Genomic DNA, 22,438 nt, shown 5'->3' on the forward strand with positions numbered 1-22,438 from the left:
AACCCCTGGTGAATGTTCAGCACTGAATAAATGTTAAAACAGACATGTGTGTGTGCACGCATGCACACATACTTTTTTAAGTTGTCCTGGGCATTTGGCAGTATTCGTGGGAACCAGTCAAACTCTGCTTGTCCAGGACAGAGAATTAGCTTCCGCATGTTCCCCGGTGGCTCAGTGATAAAGAATCCGCCTGCCAATGCTGGAGACACTGGAGACCAGGGTTCAGTTCCTGAGTCGGGAAGACCCCATGAAGAAGGAAATGGCTACCTGCTCCAGTAGTTTTGCCTGAGAATTCCACTGACAGAGGAGCCTAGTGGGCTACAGTCCATGGTGTTGCAGAGTCAGACACGACTGAATCGACTTAGCATGCACACATATTGTCCATAAGGAATTTGCATTCACTCTTCATTAATTTTTTTTTGTTAAAATATTTATTTTCATTTATTTATGTGGCTTCACAGGGCCTTTGTGGGTTTGGGAAAGATGCTCCCGGTGAATCAGGGGAGACAGAGGGCATCTTCAAGTGTGAATGGTCATTCTGGGGTGTCAGTTGTTCTGAGAAGGAGAGTTTCCAATGAGAGCATGCCAAGCCCTTCCCAATGTGATTTGTGTATAGCTGAGAAGCTGCTGACAAATACTGAAGATGCTAAAACACTTTCTTCCTGGACAAGGATTTCCTAGAGTCAGGGAGACACTGGTGGTCTGGGTGCATCAGAGCACGGCGTGGCCAGCACTGGGGGTGGAGGCTTCTTCCTCTCTGGTCCGAGGGTGTTATTTGTTTGTTTATTTTCTTGTTGCCCTGGGTCTTTGTTGTTGCTTGTTGCTTGCAGCTTTCTTTGGTTGAGGTGAGCAGGGGCTACTCTCTAGTTGTGGTGTGTGGGCTTCTTCCCGTAGGGGCTTCCCGCTGCGGAACATGGGCTCCAGGGTGCACGGGCCCCATAGATGTGGCAAACGGGTGGAGTTGCCCCCTGGCATGTGGGATCTTCCAAGATGAGGGACTGAACATGTGTCCCTTGAATTGGCAGGTAGATTCCCAATCACAGAACCAGCAGGGAAGTCCCCTCGGGCCTTATTTCTTGGCAAGAAATGTTCACGGCGATTTCCAATGGATAGATGTTTGATTCTTCACAAGCACTGTTAATGTCTGTCCCTAAAGTGCAATTCTTCCTTCCAAACATCTAAACTATCTCCTCGTACACTCAGTCCCAGATTTCATTCCAGACAGAATAAGGTAATCGGTCACAGAAGGAAAATAGCTGCATTTATATATGATAATACATATTTGAGTGGAAAACTCTGAAACAGCAGATGTTTCTTAGAGCAGGGAAATGTCTTCTCTTTATGTTTCTAAATATTCAATCACTGGAAAAGGTCGGCACAAAGTGTCCTTTACTCATTGGAGGCCAACGTGAAGCTGTCAATCCTATACAAGGCAGCTTTGAACCCAACTTAATAATTGTGTTGTTCTGCCTTAACAACAGCAAATATAAGTCATTTATATTTTCCTTATTTGAGGGAAGGAATCCATATGGAGAAGGAAATGGCAACTCATTCCAGTATTCTTGCCTGGAAAATCCCATGGACGGAGGAACCTGGTAGGCTACGGTTCATGGGGTTGCAAAGAGTCGGACACAACTGAGCGACTTTACTTACTTACTTATAATCCATATGAAGATTTTCAATCCCAATTTGTCAAGTTAATGATTAGGGTGTCAGATTTGCATGATGGGTCTGTACAAGAAAAACGCATCACAGGGGTGTGGCTGAGATGCAAAAATGATACTTCTTTGAACAACTTTATCCAGATTGGTGGTGACACTGACCCCTTCTCCCCTCAGGCTGCTGGGACGTCGGCTGGGAAGTCGGGGGTTGGCCTACAGGAGGGACAGGGGCTTCTCTGGGGGTCAGAACTGGGCTGAACCCTGACTGTGGACTTGTCTCTGGCATGTGAGGCAAATTATTGACTCTCCAATTCCTGCAATGCTGAGGGAGACCTTTCTACTTGTTGCGTCTAGGAAGCTGCGAGGATGAACTCAGGACCTCAGGACACCAGGAGGCGCTGTTGTCCCATCAGGATTTAGGGATAGTCCACCCACTCCAGTGTTCTTGCCTGGAGAATCCCAGGGATGGGGGAACCTGGTGGGCTGCCGTCTATGGGGTCGCACAGGGTCGGACACGACTGAAGCGACTCAGCAGCAGCAGCAGCAGCAGCAGCAGCCCATATCCGGGCTTCCCTTGTGGTGCTAGTGGTAAAGAATCCATCCCCCTCCCAACGCAGGAGATATTAAGAGATGCCAGTTCGATCCTGGGTTGGGACGATCCCATGGAGAAGGAAATGGCACCCACTGCAGTGTTCTTGCCTGGAGAATCATATGGATAGAGGAGCCTGGCTTGTTGCAGTCCATAAGATTGCAAAGAGTCGGATATGACTGAAGCAACTTAGCACACATGTGTCAGGACCCAACAAATCTTATTTTTAAAACATCCAACTTTGGAAAAGCACATAGTAGTATTTATTAGAGCTGGCCCTAAAATCCCATTCTTAGTTTTAGACCTGAAAGAAATGAGTGAATACCAACAGATGTCATAATCTTTGACTAATTCTTGTTTTCTTTCTTCCAGTTGAGACAACAGCTAACAGGTGAGTAGATGGCTCCCCATGGCCGAGATATTAAAACCAGCGGAAGGTGGTCCAATCTGACTGTACCTTTTCCTGGTTTTCTGGTCTTAGACAACTTACCCACTTTCCTGAGCAACAGTTTCCTCATCAGTGTGTTTGGGCCTCGGGATGTTTGCTCCATAAATGTGCTTGAGGATTTCAGGACAAGACTATATGGGCATCAGTGATGGGGTCTGCCAGTGTCAACAGTGATTAACCAGTTAAATCTGCTTGTATTATAATCAGCTGCAGAATTATGACAGGAAATAGCAGGGTATTGCTCCCAGACCACAATAAAATGGATGTGATGTGTGGAAAGAGACGTAGAAAACATGAGTTTTAAGAAGATTAGTAAAATATTTATGTATCATGATGTCAGTTTTAAAACATTTTCTAGGGAGCCAGATCAAAGACTCATTTACCCTCTTCTTTTTGCTCAGAATGTAGTTACAGTGGAAGAATTTTACTTCTCTGCCTAAAGGCTCCAGGACTTTTCACGGGCTGGTGACAAGGTTTTCACCTGAAAACAACCACAGCAGAACTCATCGTCAGTTTTTATTTCCTACCAAATATCAGAGGTACAGCACTGAACACAATTGTGTTGCCTTCAGGTAAGAAATTGTAGCGCTTCCCTGGTGGCTCTGACGGTAAAGCATCTGCCTGCAATGCAGGAGACCCGGGGTTCAATTCATGGGCTGGGAAGATCCCCTGGAGAAGGAAATGGCAACCCATTCCAGTATTCTTGCCTGGAGAATCCCATGGACAGAGGAGCCTGGTGTAATTGTTTGAATGGATGGAACAAATTGTCTTTAATGGAGATTTGATCCTTCTTTGGTTTTAGATCTTTCTTTGGTATTCTGGAGTCTGTGTGTGGAAATTATAATTCTTTAGCACAGATGTTTATAAAATGACCCCCTCTCCCACTTTTCTGGGTTTCTTGCTTCTTATGGCCTCACTTCTCACTAATTTTTGGGTATTTCAAACACCTGCTTGGTGGATGACCGTCTCATTGTCATCTTCTGTAGATGCTTCTCCACACTGCCTGCAATGTCTTTCTTCCAACTTGCCAGCTTGTCTGTAATCAACACTTCTTTCCAGGGAATCGGAGTCAGGATGGCACCCTGCTCACTGTGTCCACAGGAGGCTGTGTTCCTGTCACTCACTTTCTTGTCCCCCGCTAGGCTGAACTCCCTGGGAGTGGGCCTGGAGCACACGTCTTCTGATAAAACACCTGTCATCTGAGCATCTCTGACTCGCCATCCTGTCTTGTTTCTCCTCTTCTGCCACATCTACTGACTGGGATGTGTATGGAGCTTGCAGATGTAACGCTCCACAGAAGGCAAGACGCCCATGCTCTGCAAAGAGCGCGCTAAGAACCACGGAGCAGATTTGCGGCTTGTGATCCCTTTACAGGACGGATCACATGTGCATCGTAGATACATCAGCTGGTGATTCCAAGCGAGCTACAGGGACTTCCCTGATGGTCCAGTGGGTAAAGAATCAGCGTCTCAAAGCAGGGGACACGTGTTCAATGCCTGGACCGGAAAGATCCCTCATGCCTCGGAGCAACTAAGCCTGAACATCACAACTACTGAGCCAGCACGCCTGGAGTCTGGGAGCCGCAACTAGTGAGTTCAGAGGCTGCAACAACAGAACCCGAGTGATACAGTGAAGTCCTCCACTTGCTCTGACTAAGACCTGCTGCAGCCAAATAAATAAGAACATTTTTTAATATATATATTTAAAAACCAAGCTAAATATATATTCAACTGTTGTGTGCCAACCCCTGTAATGCAAAGGTCTATTCAGGTATCAGTCTTTTCTCTGGGGACCCAGACTCCCCTTCAGTCAAGTTTGCTTTAAAACAAGGATGACATGGTGTGTTTTTTTTTTTTTTTAAACTATATTGAGTATGAATGGCAACCAACCTAGAGATGTGTAAAAGTGAGCAAGAAACTGTAAAATTAAATTAAGCTGTTTGAAATAAGATAGGAAAAACAGGTAAGACAAAGAGGTCCTGTGAAGAATTAACAATTTTCCTTTAATCTGAGTTCAGCTGGCTTGTAGGAATACACAGAGATACTCCTCAAAGCATGAGGAGGGTGGGGCCTCTCTTACTGCTCACCAGACGCGGGTGAATTTCCAGCAAAGGTTTCCTGACATCGGAGGCAGCCGCCCTTCCGTGTGTGCCTTTACTGGAACTCAGGCTGGGATGGCGTAGCCGCTGGCAAAAAGTCCTCTCCACTTGGGGTGAGAAAACAATCCAAGCAGACTGGCTGATGGACCCCAAAGAATCAGAGTGACTCAGAGGTTCAGGGGTGCCCTCCCCTTCCCCCCTCACTGAGCTCCTGGGGCATGGGGGACAGTGTTTATCATGGGCTGGCCACAAACATCTCTATATAACAGCTCGAGAAAGACCACAGTGAAACTCTTTTCCATTTTTATTTCCTACCACACACCAAATGTACAGCACTGAACACAATCTGTTGCTTTGATGTAAGAAATATTAATTGTTTGAAGAAACAGTATACAAACTACTTCAAATTAAAAAAATGCATACATCGTTGCCTTTTTTTTGTTTGTTTACAAAAGACCCAATTTACAGTATCGATCGTTAACATCATGGAAAGAAACAAAAATTCAGTGCACGTTACAAAACAGACCAAGTACAAAGGCGGCAAATAAAAACAAACATCCTTCACAGAACCATCCCGTTCAAACTACGTGAACACAAATCAACGAACCTGAATCGCAGTAAATTATGGTAATAAATACATAGGTTGGTAAGAGATTTCTTTTAAATTAAATAAAATATATAACAAACTTGTTAAAATATTTAGCAAATTAAACCTTTGTCTTTGTAATAAGTGAACTCATTTGTATGCATCTATCGAGGACTGTATAGCAAAATGTTTGTAAATACATAACTTTAATAGAAAATTTTGTTTGGTGTCCTGTTTATAATAGACAGCACACGCGTTAGCTCTTTTTTCTTAAAGTTGATTTTTAAATACCCACCGCTCCTACCTAAGAACAGACATCTCATTTTCACTAGACTAAGAGTCAAGGATTTCAATGAACGCCAAACCAAAGATAAGCCCCACTTAATACAGAACAATGACTAGTGTCAAGGTGTGGGGAATCACCGCGCATGGCGCTTCAGCTGGTGCAGCAACAGTGACAACGGTGGGAAACAGCAAGCCTGCGAGCACCATGGCATCCGGTCCACATACACATCCATGTTGCTAAGAAAAATAAACACTTTGTTACAGCACTGAAATCAAGCCCATTTACACGGAGGCACGTCGCACACCCGGGGTGTGTGCACAGCAAAAAGGCAGTTTAGCTGGTTGTCTATACCTTTCTCTTAAAAAAAATAAATATAAAAAAACTTTTGAAACAATGCTTAACTACTTTACAATCCCTGAAATAGACATTGCCTTTCCTATAGCAACTACTAACCTCTGATCCATCCAGAAACGTGAGATCACGGGCTCAATCTCGTGTCGGTGAGCGTGTCTGTGTGCCTGTGGGTGTGAGTGTGTGTACTTTGCAGCACTCCTCTGTCTGCAGAAAGACTTTTGTCAAATTGAAAGCTGTCTGTTTGCCTCAGGGGACTGAGACAATGTTGCCAGTGTTTAAAGCAATGACTCAGATCCGGGTGCCGTTGGTGCTTGTGTGACTGTATTTTCCATTCCTTTCCAGTCAACCCAGTAAGATAAATGCTATTTCAGGGGATATGGTATCTACACAGTTTTCCATTTGGATGCGTTTACATTTGCTAAGTACAAATCTACATCAGTGTCCCTCGTGTATTGTACCAACAAGTGGCAGGAAAGCCTGGCCAGTTACATCAAGTCTTATTTCTCATCTTGGGGTAAGAGCTGCCAACTATCTGGTATAACCTGAAAACAAATAGACAAACCTGCATCGCTAAAAAGCTTGTTACTTGAAATAATTTCAAATAAATAATTCATATAAACTGAAACCGGACAGCCAAGTCGAATACTTTGCTGATTGCTCTATTTAATTATTGCTAACAAATTTGAAACAGGCTGGTTTTCAGTCAACTGTGCTTCTGTAGGGCACACATCCTGTGAGTGAGTGCCTTTTATCTGTGTCCCTCCACGCATTTTACCCAAGCCCGTTCGTAAACACAAAGCTCGTGAAAGGGGTTGGGGGTGGGGGGTAGAGTGTGCAATAAAAATTAAACTGGACCACAGTGCAGTCCTTAGACAAGGATTTTCCTTCATATTTTTTTTGTCTTCTTTAAACCCAGCCAGATACGTAATTTGAGAATAGCATTTCTAATATTTAAATTCTATTGGAAAATAAATTAATAAACACACTTGTAAAAATATGGCAGACTTCAAAATGCAGTTAAAAGATAAAAAACTCTTTGATTAGAAATAAATAAAATATAAAAATGTCACATTTATTTTACATATACTGTACAAAAAAAACCCAAAAGAGTGCAATGAAGGAATAAAAGGAAAACATATGAAAATAAATAAGATCTAATATTTGACTGCATTGCTTTTTCATCCAAAGAGTCTATCATAGTTTTTCTTTCCTTTTCACGTCAGCCTGGGGGGGGGGGGGGTGGGCGCGGGAAATTAGTGCAATGTTGCAATTGTAAATGCAGTAGGTTCACTGCCTGCCCGGGTGGCCTGGAGCCCCTCCAGGTGTGTCTGTGAGGCTGGCAGGGCTCCCCAGGGCTGGGGCACTACGGTCTACACATGGATGCCCTTGACTGCCTGCTTGATGCTCTCCAGGAGAGCTTTGCATTCCGGCGAGTAGTCCCGCTCCAGGTTGCTGTACATGTCTGTGAGCGTGTTGACATATGCCTCGAAATTCTGCTCGCTGATGGGCCCCTGAAGGAGGACAGAATACAGGGCTCCAGTTACGTGACCTGGGCTGCCGGGAAAGGGGGAGCAGGGAAAGGGGGTGTGGTATTCTGACCCTGGAGCCTAGGGAGGGGTGAGGGCACCCGTGTGGCAGTTGGAGTTCAGGTGGAGTCAGGAGTGAGTGTGTGGTGGGCTGGTCTGCTCACTCTTCACTCAGCTAGTGGGGGGAGTGTGACCACTTATCTGTGCGTGTGTGCCAAGTCCCTTCAGTTGTGTCCCACTGTTTGAGACCCCATGGACTATAGCCCACCAGGCTCCTTTGTCCATGGGATTCTCCAGGCAAGAATAGTGGAATGGACTGCCATTCCCTGCTCCAGGGGATCTTCCCAACCCAGGGGTTGAACCCACATCTCTTACGTCTCCTGCATTGGCAGGCGCGTTCTTTACCACTAGCGCCATCTGGGAAGGCCGACCGACTGTCCATACTTTGGGAAAAGCTTAGAGCCACACAGGGTGGAGGTCTGGCTACTGGGTCAGGTCCCTCCCAGCTGCACCCCTTCTGAACGCCTTCTGCACCCCTTCTCCTGAGGAGGGAGGGGTCTCAGCCTCAGCTCATGTGTGCATGAGCTCAGCACAGAGACCTTGTCTGCAGAAGGGGGTGCAGGCCAGGCAGGGGAGGGGAGGTCCTGCTTGTGCCAGAAGCTTCCCCAGACCACCCTGAGCTGGGGCCGAAGGGATGTGGGGGTGGCGGGGGGGGCAGCTGTCTGGTGAGAATTGTCCTCTTTCATCCTCAGACTCCTTTGTCCACATCCCCATTCCAAGAGTCAGAAGCAGGCTCCTTCCCCCCTTTCTCTGTCCTTCCAGGTGATGATGGGATCCATAGTCAGGTTTGTTCATCTCCTGCTCTCTGTGTGCTGGGGCACCTCCTCTCCCTGACCTGATGGCTCAAACTGAACAGCCCCTGGACATGTGGAAACTGCACATGAGTGAAGGACTGAGCACCCAGCAGGTTCCCCCTGCCCAAGCCACCCTTCTGCTCCAGCCCTGGGAGGGAGCCTGGGGGCACGGGGAGGGAGCTGCGGCCTCAGACTGACCATCTGTGGGAGCTGGATGTCAGCAAGGCTGGAGATGAGGGCCTGGCTGAGCCCCGCCAGCTCCTTCAGCAGGCTCTCGTTGTTCTGTTCTATCAGCTTGTTCTCCTCCTCGATGGTCTTTAAGTTGCTCTCCATGGACGTAATCTGAAAAGGAGAAAACTTGGGAACGTGGAAGCAGATTCCTGGAAGGACAGGGCACCAGGTGGGTCTTGTGCCGTCCTTACCCCCTTCCTTCATTCTTTCTTTTTACCTGTGTCTGGAGTTTCATCATATCGGCTTCAATTTTAAGGTTGGACTCATTGAGTTCCTTTATTTCTTCATCCAAATGCCTAATTTCTTCATCACTCTCTATACCTGTAAAAAGTCAGATTTTTTTCAATTCCAAGTGAAAAAAGAAGACTGACAAATCTGAGTCCATCTATGTTTAATTTGTGGTTTGGTAAGTGAGAGCTGGACCGTAAAGAAGGCAGAGCGCCAAAGAATTGATGCTTTTGAACTGCGGTGCTAGAAAAGACTCTTGAGAGTCCCTTGGACTGCAAGGAGATCCAACCAGTCAATTTTAAAGGAAGTTAACCCTGAATACTCATTGAAAGGACTGATGTTGAAGCTGAAGCTTCAATACTTTGGCCACCTGATGTGAAGAGCCAACTCATTGGAAAAGACCCTGATGCTGGGAAAGACTGAAGGCAAAAGGAGAGGGTGACAGAGAATAAGATGGTTGGATGGCATCACCAATGCAACGGACATGAACTTAGGCAAACTCCGGGAGATGGGGGACAGGGAAGCCTGGTGTGCTACAGTCCATGGGGTTGCGAAGAGTCAGACACGACTTGGTGAATGAACAACGACAAGTGAAAGTGAGACTTTAACTTGAAATGTTGAATTTTTACCCAAATCCATGTCCAAGATTCTAAGAAAGTGGGTTCAAAGAGTTGCAGGATGGACTACCTTGATAAGAACTGCCCCAGGATTCAATGTAGCTCTGCTGTGTTCCAGGTCTGTTGGCAGATGGGTTCACAAGTAAGGTCTCATTGGAACTTGGCTGGACCCTGTGGGGCAGGTGTCATCATCCCTTCCCCCATGAATGCCAGAGCCTCACAGGGGCTAAAGGAGGCTCACTGACCACCGACATGACCACATCACCTGGCTGGGGCCAAGTGAAGGGGCAGGGCTAACCTGAGATCCAAGGCCTGTGAGTCCGTTGTGCACAATGTCACCAGGACAGGAGCACCTGGACTGTGCTGATTAGTGACCAGATGTAGGGACCTTCTGAGCCACTATTAGAGGCAGGGTGGGGGGCAGTCCTGGCAGGTGGGTTCAAGCCCAGGGACCCACAGCTTGACTTCTTTGTGGACTTTAATCAGAAGCAAATGTGGTCTGGGGGCAGTGTGGCTTTGGAGTCTGAACACTGCCTGACTCTTGTTGTTGAAGTTGAGTCACTTCACCTCCTCATGCTTCAATAAAATGCTGTGAGAATTAACACAAAAAAACATAAAGTGCTGAACAGACAACAGGTTCTCAATGAACGGGGTTATCTTCCCATCATTCTTTTATAGGAGTATGAGTGCATTTTAAAGATTTTAAAAGTTAGGAATAGTGGCTGATAGAAGCAGGATTTAAGGTCATCTCAACAGTCCAGAATGATGACTCTAAACCAGAAGATGACAATTCAGCAGGATAAATGTGATCACCAGCATTTAGATTTAGTAAGATCAATGCCTGGAAGCAGGCTGGGTGGGAATTGGCAGCTTGTGTGCAGAGGTGCAGGCTCTGGTATCTTCCTGGGTCAGGGCTCTTGAACAGCAGTGCATCACCTACTGAAGCTGGGCCTCGCACAGCCCAGCAACTTTACTCCTAGGGGCAAATGTTTACACACCTACAACGGGAGGATGTGCGAGCTGCACGAGGCATATTGTGCATGGAAGCACAACCCGGAAACAAGCCACTGTTTCTGAGAGTCGCGCATGGATTTAAAAGATGGAGCAATGCTTTCAGACTCATGTAGAACTGAGTGCCAAAGATGTCATTGACTAAAATCGATAAAGCCAAGTAATGATTTCGCCTCTGTTTCCCAGATGCGTTAGGATGATCTTGTAAGAGAAGAACACATGCCTGAGAAAACGCTGATGAGAACTCAAGAAAAGTACTCAGAAATCAGAGGGACATGAGAAGATTCCAGTAGGGAGGATGGCTTAGCCACTGTGTCGGGGGTCGACCCTGGGAGAACATGCAGGGAAATAGAGACAGAGATGCTGAATTAAACCATCTGGATTCATCATAAAAATATCATTCTGGGTGTAGGACAAAAGGTAAAAAAGGATTCAAACATGGGTGCCCAGACCTTGAAATTTCATAGAGGGCTCATACCAGGAACACACAAACATGCAGGCTTGTACAAAAACTGTCATTTTAAGATTGAAGGACAAAAGTTCAACCAGTGTACCCTAATTCTTCCAGCATCATTGCCCGATTTTCTCTGTTGGAGATCCTTATTAAAAAATAGGAAAAAAACCAAGACATTCTTTTTTAGAGAAAGTTACAGCTTAGTTCAAATTTCAGGAAAGTGTCTTTTTTGCCTCTTCAAATATCACTTCCAGCATGGAGCAGGGTTTGGATGTGGGCCCCTTGGGGGGCCAAACCTTGGGGGTCATGGCCCCGCCCTGTCCTCCTACCTCCAGATGCTTTGACCTTGATGGTCATTAGTTCTTCAGAGACCTTGCCCTTCTTGATGGCTTGTGCATTGAGAGGACATCCAGACAAGCTGTGAAAGTGAAAATTACACCAGTGGGTGAAACCCGTACTATTTCTTAGAAAAATTAAAATTTTGTATTCACTACATACTCTTTAAGTCTTTGCCTGCTTACTCATTACATTATAATCTGCAGTCTCTGTGCAGAAAGTAACAATATCTCCTAAAACAAAAGCAGTGAAAGTCGCTCAGTCCATGTTCAACTCTTTGAGACCCCATGGACTATATGGTCTGTGGAATTCTCCAGGCCAGAATATGGAAAAGCGTAGCTGTTTGCTTCTCCAGGAGATCTTCCCAACCCAGTGATCGAACCCAGGTCTCCCACTTTGCAAGCGGATTCTTTACCAGCTGAGTCATAAGGGAAGCCCAAGAGTACTGGAGTGGGTAGCCCATCCCTTCTCAGGCAGATCTTCCCGACCCAGGAATCGAGCTGGGGTCTCCTGCTTTGCAGGTGAATTCTTTACCAGCTGAGTTACCAGGGAAGCACATGAATAATGTAAATGTTTTATATTTTTTCTTAAATAAAAATACAAATAGCTACTGTAGATCATTATCATTTAATTAATTTTTTTAAAACATCACTATTTTGTATTTTTGTGTCATTTTTTTCTTTTAGCAGTAATTACTTTATTTTCTGTAAATGTAAAATTGTACCTATACAGTTTGAATAAGATTTGCTCCAAATTAGTCAAAATGCCATGGATAATAAATCTAGTTCTTTCTGTCTCTATACACACTTTCATCAGATCTTTACAGAATGACTCAAAATAATACAGGCTCAAAATAATTATTCTACCCCATGATGGCAAATTCAGTTTGAGTAAGTGAAAGTTTCAAATTTACTCTTTAATTTTTCTTAAAAAAAAATGGTTTTGTTGGAGTATAGCTGTTTTACATTCTGTATTATTTTCTGCTGTACAGAAAAGTGAAACAGCTATTCTGTAACCTTTTAAAACATCATTTTTTATTAAAAAATCTCTTTGTTGTTGTTTAGTTGCTCAGTCGTGTCCAACTCTTTTCAACCATGTGGACTGTAGCCCGCCCGGCTCCTCTGTCCATGGGATTCTCCAGGCAAAAGTACTGGAGTGGATAGCTGTTCCCTTCTCCAGGAGATCTTCCCAACCCAGGGATCAAACCCACGTCTCCTGCTTTGGCAGGCTGGTTCTTTACCACTGAGCCAGGTATGTGACAGGAAAATAAAAGGAGGGGCTGCAGGTACATTTAGGAGCCCTCATTGCTCACAGTGCACTGTCTTGCAGACTGTTTATATATCTTTCCTACAAAGCTGTTCCATTCAGGCCTGCTTCTTTCATCTGTTTCATTTAAATTGCACCAAAATGATAATGACAACATTGAACAAAACATGTTTTCTGTTGGACATGATGAGATGATTTTTTTGTTCTAAGCAGCCACTAATTTTTTGTCATTTGTTATATTTTTGGATCAACAATTTTGAAATAAAATTAAAAAATTATAATAATCAACCATTGAAAATATTTTTTCCCCCAGAAATTTGGTTACTAATTATTCATGAGACAATCATTTTCCATCCAAAGATTAGGACATTTGGTAGAATGAAAGAGGGTATTTCTGAAGCAAAACCCTTAGTAAACGCTTGTAGAGTGCATGCATTTTTTGAAGAATTTAAAATTATTCTATATTAAGATGATATGAAATAAAACAATACTAGATATGTAATACTACATGTAAGAGGAAGGCTGTGTGGTTTTCCAAGACTTGATAAATTATGAAATATTTTACACAGCGAAATAAAACAATGTAAAAGCAGAAACTGAACTGTGACCATGATATTCTGTTTTGGAAACTGCTCACGTAAACAGTGGCCTCAACTGGCACAATATTATAAAGCAATTATCTTCCAATAAAAAAAAAGAAAGAAGATGCGAAAAAAAAAAAGAGTGGCCTCTATAAGCTGCATTATCTTTCTTTCTTTTTCTGGGAAGTTTTTGCCAGTCTGTCTTGTTTTATGTCACCTATTGTGTTCTGAGAAAAGGGTCACAAACAGGATTACTGTCTAGTTGGTAAATGGGACTTTAAAAGTGACCTGCGGGAGGCTGGTAACAAGATGGATGTTAATACCTCCAGAGAGTTCTCTGACTCTCCCCTTGAGGGTCTGGGTTATTCAGACAACACGGGCTGAGAGGAGCGGTTGTGTGGATGGTCAGTGAAGCCCCATAACCACAGGGCTGACATCTAGTAGAGTTCACGACAGATACGAGATTCTGGCCTAAAAATGCCACTGGGGGCTTCCGTGGTGGGCCAGGGGTTAAGAGTCCGAGCTTGCAACGCAGGGGCATGGGTTCCATCCTGGTGGAGGAACTAAGATCCCACATGCTTGTGGCGGGGCCAAGAAAATTTTTAAAAATGCCACTGGGTATTTTGTATCTCCAAGGATATGAAACAAATCCTAAATTTAAGAAAACTAGGGCTTGAAAATATTTTTCAAGTTCCTTTTTCTTTTCAGGAGGCCAGGTCCTCCACAAGGCTCAGTTCTGCTGCTCAGGGAAAGGGGAGGTTGGCCGGGCGTCACCTTCAGGGTCTGGGCAATGCATTGTAAAGGCAGGAAAGATGTGCTTTATATGGCTTGGACCAAATTCACAGTGCAATGAAAGTACAGGAAGGCAATTTTAAACTATATATATCTTTGTCTGCTCTGTTATAATGAAATTGCAGGTGACACATTTGTGTGAGGGACGTCCCTGTATAATATATTTATAATCTTCAATAAAATGACAGTTACATCTAGTAATAAATGAGTTATATTTAGTCCCAGGACTTCCGGTTTTCAGCTTCAAACATCCATGAGTGTGTGTGTTTATCTGTGTATTTAATACAACACCATTCGTCACCTCAGTTGCCATTCTTTCAAAGTGGAGGTTTGTAACATGAAGACACAAAGCAAGGTTGTAAAGTGCTTATCATGTAATCCTGATGCTGGGAAAGATTGAAGGCAGGAGGAGAAGGGGGCGGCAAAGAATGAAACAGATGGATGGCATGACTGACTCAATGGACATGAGTTTGAGCAAACTCCGGGAGATAGTGAAGGACAAGGAAGTCTGGCATGTGGCAGTCCATGGGGTTGCAAAGAGTCAGACATGACTTAGTGACGAAACAAAAACAACAAACACAACACTGACGTCATGCACAGGTAACTGCTCTAGGCAAGCTCCATAACTGTTCCCGTTTTGCTGAATCTTAAATGGGAAAAGTTACAGACCGTGCCTTAGAGGATGCCCAAGAGGAATCTGCAGGAGTGTTGGCCTGGTGGTTGGAAGGAGCCAGGAAACACCCGGGGTGGGCTGGTACCTAGCTCAGGAGAGGAGCTTTGTGTCCTGATGCTGTGAGCTGTGCATGGGGGCAATTCTTGAACTTCCCTGCACAAGGATTTGTCTGTCAACGGAGGCAACCATAGTGCCTGTAGCTCATGCGGTTTGTGAGGGTTTAAAGGAATAAACAGTATGAGGAATTTAGTTGGAACAGCCTCTCTGCCAGGACAGAGCAACCTGGATAGCGGCTGGCCTTTGGCAGAGATGGGAAAGACAACCGAACCACGTCAGGATGTTAGGGGCGAGAATAGGACAGATAAAGGTGTATCGTAGGTCAGTAGTGTGATCCCAGCACAAGTCATTCCTACTGTAATGAATTATTGCATATATGCACATATATTAATACAGCTGTACAAAAGGGAAAGGAAATAGTCTGTGTCAAACACTTATTATGTGTCAGGCAATAAGCTAGGTATTTTATTATATTATTTGTATGAAACCCCATACAGCGTAAAAGAAAAGCATTCCACCTCAAAGAGAATTTCCCCAGGTGACGTTCAGGCTCTTTGAGTAGCAAGACTGAAAACCAGTGCAATCTGAATTATTCATTTGTCTAAACTCTTAATTGTTTCTCTTCTATAAAATAATATCTCTGCATTAATATTGAAGCCTATACTTTTTCAGCTCCTAATTTCCTTTTTCATGTGATGAAATAAACGGTCTGTACATAGATACACACAATGCGTATCTGCAGTTGAAAGAACAGCCTTGAGGGGTTTACCATGCGTTTACCTGCAAACACAGAACACACTTTCAAGCCTCACCAGCCCCGTAGCAAGAGCTGGCTCCTAGTCCCCAGAGACGGCCACTGACTCCAACTATAGAGGAGTAATTACCTGACTCTTTAAAAATTGGATTTTGCTACATCTTTTTTCACTCGGTGGAAACAAAATCACAACACACATGTCCCTCAGCGCTGTGTCACGCAGTACCTGCTCCAGTCCTTGAGGAGCCTTCAGGCCCACACCGATCAGCAGCCCTGCACGTGGAACCACCGCTGTTTCCTGTGCTTCGGGGACTGTGGTGCGGGGTGGGTGGGGGGCGGGTGGGGGGGTGGCGCGTGGGCCCCGGCCTAGAGTAGGGGGAGCAGACCTCCTGGCACACGTCTGTCTCCGACTCCGGGTTCAGGAGTGTCTCTGGGGCAGAGCTGGCAGCTGGATGGCAGGGCACCTTCGCTCACCTGCCCCATTACACCTGATACATCAGCTTTCCGACACAGTTCTTCCAGCTCCTCCTCCTCCATCCACAGCCCTGAGGGTCCCTGCACCCGCATCAGGCCTTGGTGTCACCACATAAGACTACCCGGGAGTTTACAGAAAATTCTAACTGAGGGATGTGCTTGCCACTGTCCAGTATTGACGTTTCATTATTGATGTCAACATGGATATTACAGGCTCTGTGATAAGGAAGCGTGGCCGCTGCAGAGCCCGTGTGCCACTGGGCTCACCTGATTTGTGACTGTCCTTCCTAAATGGGAGATGACAGTGCAGACCCCGCAGAAAACAATGTGTGCTGCTGTGAACGTGATCAGGCATCTGAGAGCCATCAGAAAAGAAACCACCGGAAGAGTTCAGGAGCACTTCCCTGGTGGTCCAGTGGCTAAGACGTCACACTCCCAATACAGAGGGCCCAGGCTCAATTCCTGGTCAGGGAACTAGATCCCAAAGGCCGCCACTAAAGATCCTGTGTGTTGCAACTAAGACCCAGCACAGCCAAATAAATCAGTAAATAATAAATAAATGTTAAAGGATAAAGAGTCCAGATTCCTCTACAAGCAGGTGTGACTCAGAGAAGAGAACCTCATTTCCCGACATACAGACATGCACCTGGGAATGAAATCAGCTTTGCTGTGTTTGCATCCTGCCCATGAGCAGAGCGCCAGGACTCCCTTGTGCTTCATTAGATCTTAAATCTGCATCGTGAACCACAGCCCCATGACAGGAAGGGCCCAGTGCCCGGAGAAGCATGCAGGAACCCTCCAGGCCCTCTCCTTGAGGTGGAATGAGGACGACACCTGGGCTGGGATCAGTGCTTCTGGCCACAGGCCGGGTGAAGTACATGCCACTGAGTGAAGAAGGAGCTGAGTACTTGGGAAGCTAGAAAGGCTTTTCTAAACCTCTCTCACTCTCTGTGTACTTATCAGTGGCTGTGTCCTTTTCTTTCTGGCTTCTGGGGACGAGTCACAGCTTCCCAGCTGCAAACTATCTACCATTTGGTCTGAAATGGAGTCAATTCATGAGCAGAAGGGAATGACATCAATGAGTAAAGTGAAGCTTCACAACCATATGACATCAGAGAGTCGTTGTCACCACCCAGAAGTAAAACAAACCCTTGAAAGATAGAACCATCCGAAAAACAGTGGCATGAGCAACATTTTAGGACAAAAGATACAAGCACAGTTTTGAAAGTACCTGAAAGTCAAGCAGTGAATTTCAGAAATAGAGAAAAGAACATTTTCCATCTCTCAAACTGGTCTAATACCTCTCTGGCAAGACTTACTGCTTGAAATCTAAGGTGCTCATTGCTAGAACATTCCTGACCTTGGGGGTCTCTCCCCCACACCCAGCCAGTGACAATCAATCATAGCAACCACATGACAGACAGCAAATCTCACCTCCTGTGGGTGACGAACACGTTGTTGACGTGGCCCAGCCCATTGCAGCCTGGCAGGGGGCAGTGGGGAAGTTCCTGTTTGTTCAGCTTCCAGGAGAGGGGTGCCCCATTGAGCGGGTTCTCCTTCTGTCTCTTGGCAGCCAGGGGACATCCAGACGCCGTGCGGTGGGATGTGTATTTACCTGATATGTGACCTTGGCCATCACACCCAATCACAGGGCATCTAGAGAGACACAGCACAGTCACTAGATGCTGGGGGAGATGAGACAACCCAGGTGAGGTGCTGTGACCAAATTGAGGCGGCGATGTTGAGTTCAAATCACACAGGAATCAACTGAGGGAGATGACAGGGTTTACCAGATGTCTGGTAGATTCTGTCTGCCTTCAACCAGGTAGACAATGGGTCCCGGCAGTGACAATGGTTCCCAGGCTCTGAGCTAAGCAACTGTCGTGCATCATCTGGAGGAGAGAGCTGTCATCCCACTTTATCATGTCATTGTGCCAACTCCCTTAGGTTGTGTCTGATTCTTACTGACCCTATGGACTGTAGCCCACCAGGTTCCTCTGCCCATGGGATTCTCAGGTGAGAATACTGGAGTGCATTGCCATGCTTTCCTCCAGGGGATCTTTCTGACCTGGGGATGGAACTCACATCTCTTAAGTCTCCTGCATTGGCAGGTGGATTCTTTACCACTAGGGCTACCTGGGAAGCCCATCACCCAAGGCTTGAGGCATATTTCTCAGAGGAGGGAATTCAATTTAGATAAAATTGTGTCTTAGGCAGAATGGAAGTTCCAGGGGAGGTGCAACCATGTTGATGACACCAGGGCACATCCCCAGGAGGCTTCCTTTTGAAAGAGACTGAAAAAAGACCCCCCCCCGCCCCAACACACACACTCCTTCTGCAGCATCCGAGAACTGAGTGAGCACAGGGGAAGCCCCTGACCGCTCTTGTCTGTGCTGTCTCAGCACTCGTGATGCTGGGTCCCCAGCCACCTCCCAGCCTGGATCCTGAGTCCTGCCCGCTGACCCTCGTTAGGCTTCTGCCCTGAAGCAGGGTCGCTTACTTGAGTTCAGGGTCTTCTTTTTCTTCCTTCGTAGGAGTCACCTTGACACCACCTTTCCTGGCACGAGGGCAGCCAGACAGGCTGAAGCAGAGACCCAACAAAGAGCAAGAGAGAAGTGTGTGATCTCACAGTATGCTGCCGCCCCTCTAATCTCCATCTTGGGGGCAGGAGTCTGTCCTACCTGCGGTGTGAGGCATAGTTTCCGGTCACGTGCCCTGAACCATCGCAGCCTGGGGTAGGACACCTGGAAAAATGAAAGCAGAGCTGGGCCCTGTTGGCTTGGCGGGGGTGGGTCCCACGATACAGTGCAGAGCCAGGTATTGAAAAACAGGATGAGCCAATTTTGGGGGGCTCTTTTTGCTTAAATACAACTGGTTTTGGCTAAGAATCCATTCATGTTGATGTATGGCAAAACCAATACAATATTGTAAAGTAATTAGCCTCCAATTAAAATAAATAAATTTATATTAAAAAATAATAACAATAAAAGGAAATGCTGATATGTAACTACAGCCCAATGCTTGGGAGAAACCGTATCTGTTGTTATCCTGCACCCTTCTTTTCTTCTTTTTAAACCTTATTTTGGAATAACCTGAGATTTGACCCACAGCTTACCACTGGGTGCCTGTCAACATCATGCCAAGTTCTCATCTTTTGCTCAAGGCCAGTACATTTCGAAGGCCAGTAAATGAACTAAACTAAATTTCAGGGACTTGATTTTAGTTGTGAACTTTTGGTGAGAGGGTATGTGGCTGTGGTTTACTGAGGTGCCATCTACCCCTGGTTAGGACCACCCTGGCCAGACATAGGTGCAGAGGCTGGGTCCACACTCACTTGAGCTCCTGAGAGTTGGCTGCCATGAGGGATTTCAGGGTCTTATCCGCCAGGGGACATCCAGAAACACTGAAGAGGGAGGAGAGAGGCAAAAACAGAGACACGCTGCCACACACAGGCCCGACCAGGGGGCAGCCTCAGCTTCTGAACAAACCTGTGTTCAACCCATGGACAGGGGTCTGGGAAGAAGAACCAGGTCTGACCCTGGGTTAGCTGGATCAGGCTCTGGACACCTGGAATACTTCTCATAGACTGCGGTTTGCTATCTACCAAGCCAGGGGCTTTACCCAGGGACACCCAGACCCTAGTGATGACCAACCCAGAGAACCCTCTGTCTGAATCCTGAGGGATGGTGCTCAGGGTTAAAGCCACGGCCAGAGGGACAGCGAACCACACAGTGATGCAGGAGGGTGGAAGGGCCGAGCTCCCACTGTTTGCTCCGCTGTCTCTTTACTCCTGCACCAGCTGCCTGCCCCGGGGAGGAAGTCCCCACAGCGTGAAGGGTCAGCCCAGTCACTGCTTTCCTACCTAGGCTTCATGTAAAGCTAAATGGAACCACAGGCTGAGGTGAACCCTAGCTTCTGGGTTGTAGCCTGCCCCACTGGATCAGAAAATCATTTTTGATCATAAAAGTATAATTTATTTACAACATAAGTAGAAAGACTGAAGATTTAAGTTAGCTTTATTTCTGAAAAACAGAATGAGCCAAACACCCAACTAACTCAGCCTCCAATTTCCGATGGAGAGAATGTCTTTCTAGAAGGGGTGAGGACAAGTCCTTGAAAAGGATGGGATGATGGAGCCTGACCCAGCAGGCGGTGAGCTACCTGCGGTGAGATGCATAGTTGCCCGTGACGTGGCCACTCCCATCACATCCTGGTGTTGGACAGCTGGGTCAGTAAAAACACAGAATCAGGATTAGGTGCATTCATGCGGGCATTGGCTCTGCCTGACTGGTTATGAATGTGGTAGCTTCTCTTTTAAGACAAGTTAAAGGCAGTGGCAACCCACTCCAGTGTTCTAGCCTGGAGAATCCCAGGGACGGGGGAGCCTGGTGGGCTGCCATCTATGGGGTCGCACAGAGTCGGACACGACTGAAACAACTTGGCAGCAGCAGCAGCAGCAGCACATGTGAGATGTGCAGAAGCTAAAGGAACTAAGGAACTAAGGATGTAGCTATATAAGGACCTGCAAACTCGCTAAGAAGAAACTTGTATGGGCTTAGCTGCTTAGTCATGTTCAACCTTTTGCGACCCCATGGACTGTAGCCCACCAGACTCCTCTGTCCATGGAATTCTCCAGGCAAGAATACTGGAGTGAGTTGCCATTTCCTCCTCCAGGGGATCTTCCCAACCCAGGCATCAAACATGTTTTTCCTGCATTGGCAGGTGGGTTCTTTACCACTGAGCCACCTGGAAAGCCCAAGAAGAAACTTATGGTCCTAAATTATGAGTTTCCAGCCTTGTATCAGTTCTCTGATTCAGAATGATGCCAGAAAGTGATGCTAAAACGTGTGTTCTGGTGATGGGTGAGAGTCAACAGTCAATGCTGTTCTATTTCTTTGAAAATACAAGTTAAAAAATAATTATTATAAACCTATGTTTTATCATGATAGTGGCTCTTAGGAATACTGGTACCAACTACATCATAGATTTCAGAAAGTTTTGTAAGTTTTTAAAGAGAAAGATAACAGTAGCTTCATAAACATGTTAGAAATCACCTGAAAAAGATCTTTGAAAATACTACCTATGGCTGACACGTAAATTGACATTTCAGATGGGAAAGCTGCTGACAGTACAGAAATAGTTAAGAGGTTTAGTCAATAAAGCTTGTGATCAGTTTCATCCTAAGGTTTGAACCCACCAAAGACACTCACGAATCACCAACCTAAGCAGTAGTCTCTCCCACCCACCTGCCCAGAGTCTGTCCCAGGCACTTCATTCATCTGAGAAGCTGATCACATTCTGTGTATCTTATGTGTGGTTTAAAAATAATGAAAGAGGATAGTTATTCTGAACAGGTTTACTCCCATAGTTAACAGGTATACCTTGGTCTCTCAGCCATTTATTTTTCTCTGACACTGCTATAATGTTGCTGGGGGTGAGCAGATTGACCCCTGCCCACTCAGTGGCCTTTATGACGATGCCGATAATCAGAGGAAGCATCAGCTACGTCAGTCATGCCTTCTGATGTTCTAGGCACCCTGCCTTATGGAGAGGTTTACCCATGTGTGGAACAGACTCTGTCCCTTTAGAGGAGTATCTGGGGATAGTCTCACGACATTCAAAATTTCTGAAATGTCACCTTCTCAGTATATTTTTCCTGTAAGCTACTTTCCGATCGTTCTCAGATATTCTAAAGAAACTATAAGGGTAGAACACCTCCACCTCTCGGGAGAGGCCTAATTTTCAGAGCTTGATCTGAGCTAAACCAGCCAGCTCTCTGCCCATCACCTTCTTAGAACATCAGGAAGGAAAATTAAAAACTACAAGTATATGCAAAGAAAAAAAAGAGAACAACAATCCACATCTGAGCTGAGTTATCCCGCAAGTGCCATTCGCCCGCTCAACAGAGAAACAGTCTTTTCTGATCGTTGTGCAGCTGGAATGTGCAGAGAGGGATGGCTTATAACAGCCTGGGAATTCCCACTTTGGAAATACATCGCCACCTGGTGTGCCAAAACAGCATTGCGTTTATTTTATTTCACTTTAAATTTTATTTCTATTTTTTAAATCATGCTTATTAATACTGCCAGGAGAGGCAAAGAAGTGCCAATGATTTTTAAACCAGACAGTGATAAATTACTTAGAAAGTACAGTGATAAAGTGTGCATTTAGGAAGTATAATGATAAAGTGTGCGTTTAAATAGTGGCTAATTGTTTTGTTGAAGCTTTGTGCTTTAAAGAGGTCAAGCAATAAAGCAAAGGCTGAAGGAGTGACATAGTAGGAAAAATTGATGCGTTGGGCTCTGATGGCTGGGTTAATTTACAGATCTTCGATGAGAAATCTTACGCAGTAACATGTGCCAGTTGGGTGATACGTTCTGGGAAGATTTGCAAAGGAAAGCGTCACAGTTTAGAGAAAGGAAATCAGCTACTTCCCTTCAGTAAGTGGCGCCCAAAATCTAAATGAATTTATGTTGATCCCATAGCATCGAAAAATCTACTCTAGCCAAACAATTTCTGGTAAGCAAGTAAGGGACATTTACCAGTTAGAAACATAAAGCAT

The 22,438-nt window shown here is 45.5% G+C and overlaps 1 protein-coding gene across 1 annotated transcript in view; it reads right to left on the bottom strand.

Moving 5' to 3' along the window:
- Positions 1–7,392: 7,392 nt before the first annotated feature.
- The window catches only part of ST18 (ST18 C2H2C-type zinc finger transcription factor), a 58,465-nt gene continuing 43,419 nt past the window's right edge, over positions 7,393–22,438 (bottom strand). Inside the window, exons 11-19 of the mRNA XM_052651568.1 lie at positions 20,038–20,100; positions 19,211–19,279; positions 18,558–18,620; positions 18,377–18,457; positions 17,311–17,532; positions 11,273–11,361; positions 8,851–8,954; positions 8,601–8,744; positions 7,393–7,533 (exon numbers count right to left, since the gene is read on the bottom strand). Coding sequence (XP_052507528.1) covers positions 7,393–7,533; positions 8,601–8,744; positions 8,851–8,954; positions 11,273–11,361; positions 17,311–17,532; positions 18,377–18,457; positions 18,558–18,620; positions 19,211–19,279; positions 20,038–20,100 — 976 coding nt within the window. The remainder of the gene's footprint in view (positions 7,534–8,600; positions 8,745–8,850; positions 8,955–11,272; positions 11,362–17,310; positions 17,533–18,376; positions 18,458–18,557; positions 18,621–19,210; positions 19,280–20,037; positions 20,101–22,438) is intronic.

Source organism: Budorcas taxicolor, chromosome 14 (genome assembly GCF_023091745.1).
Source record: "Budorcas taxicolor isolate Tak-1 chromosome 14, Takin1.1, whole genome shotgun sequence".
Taxonomy (NCBI): Eukaryota; Metazoa; Chordata; class Mammalia; order Artiodactyla; family Bovidae; genus Budorcas; species Budorcas taxicolor.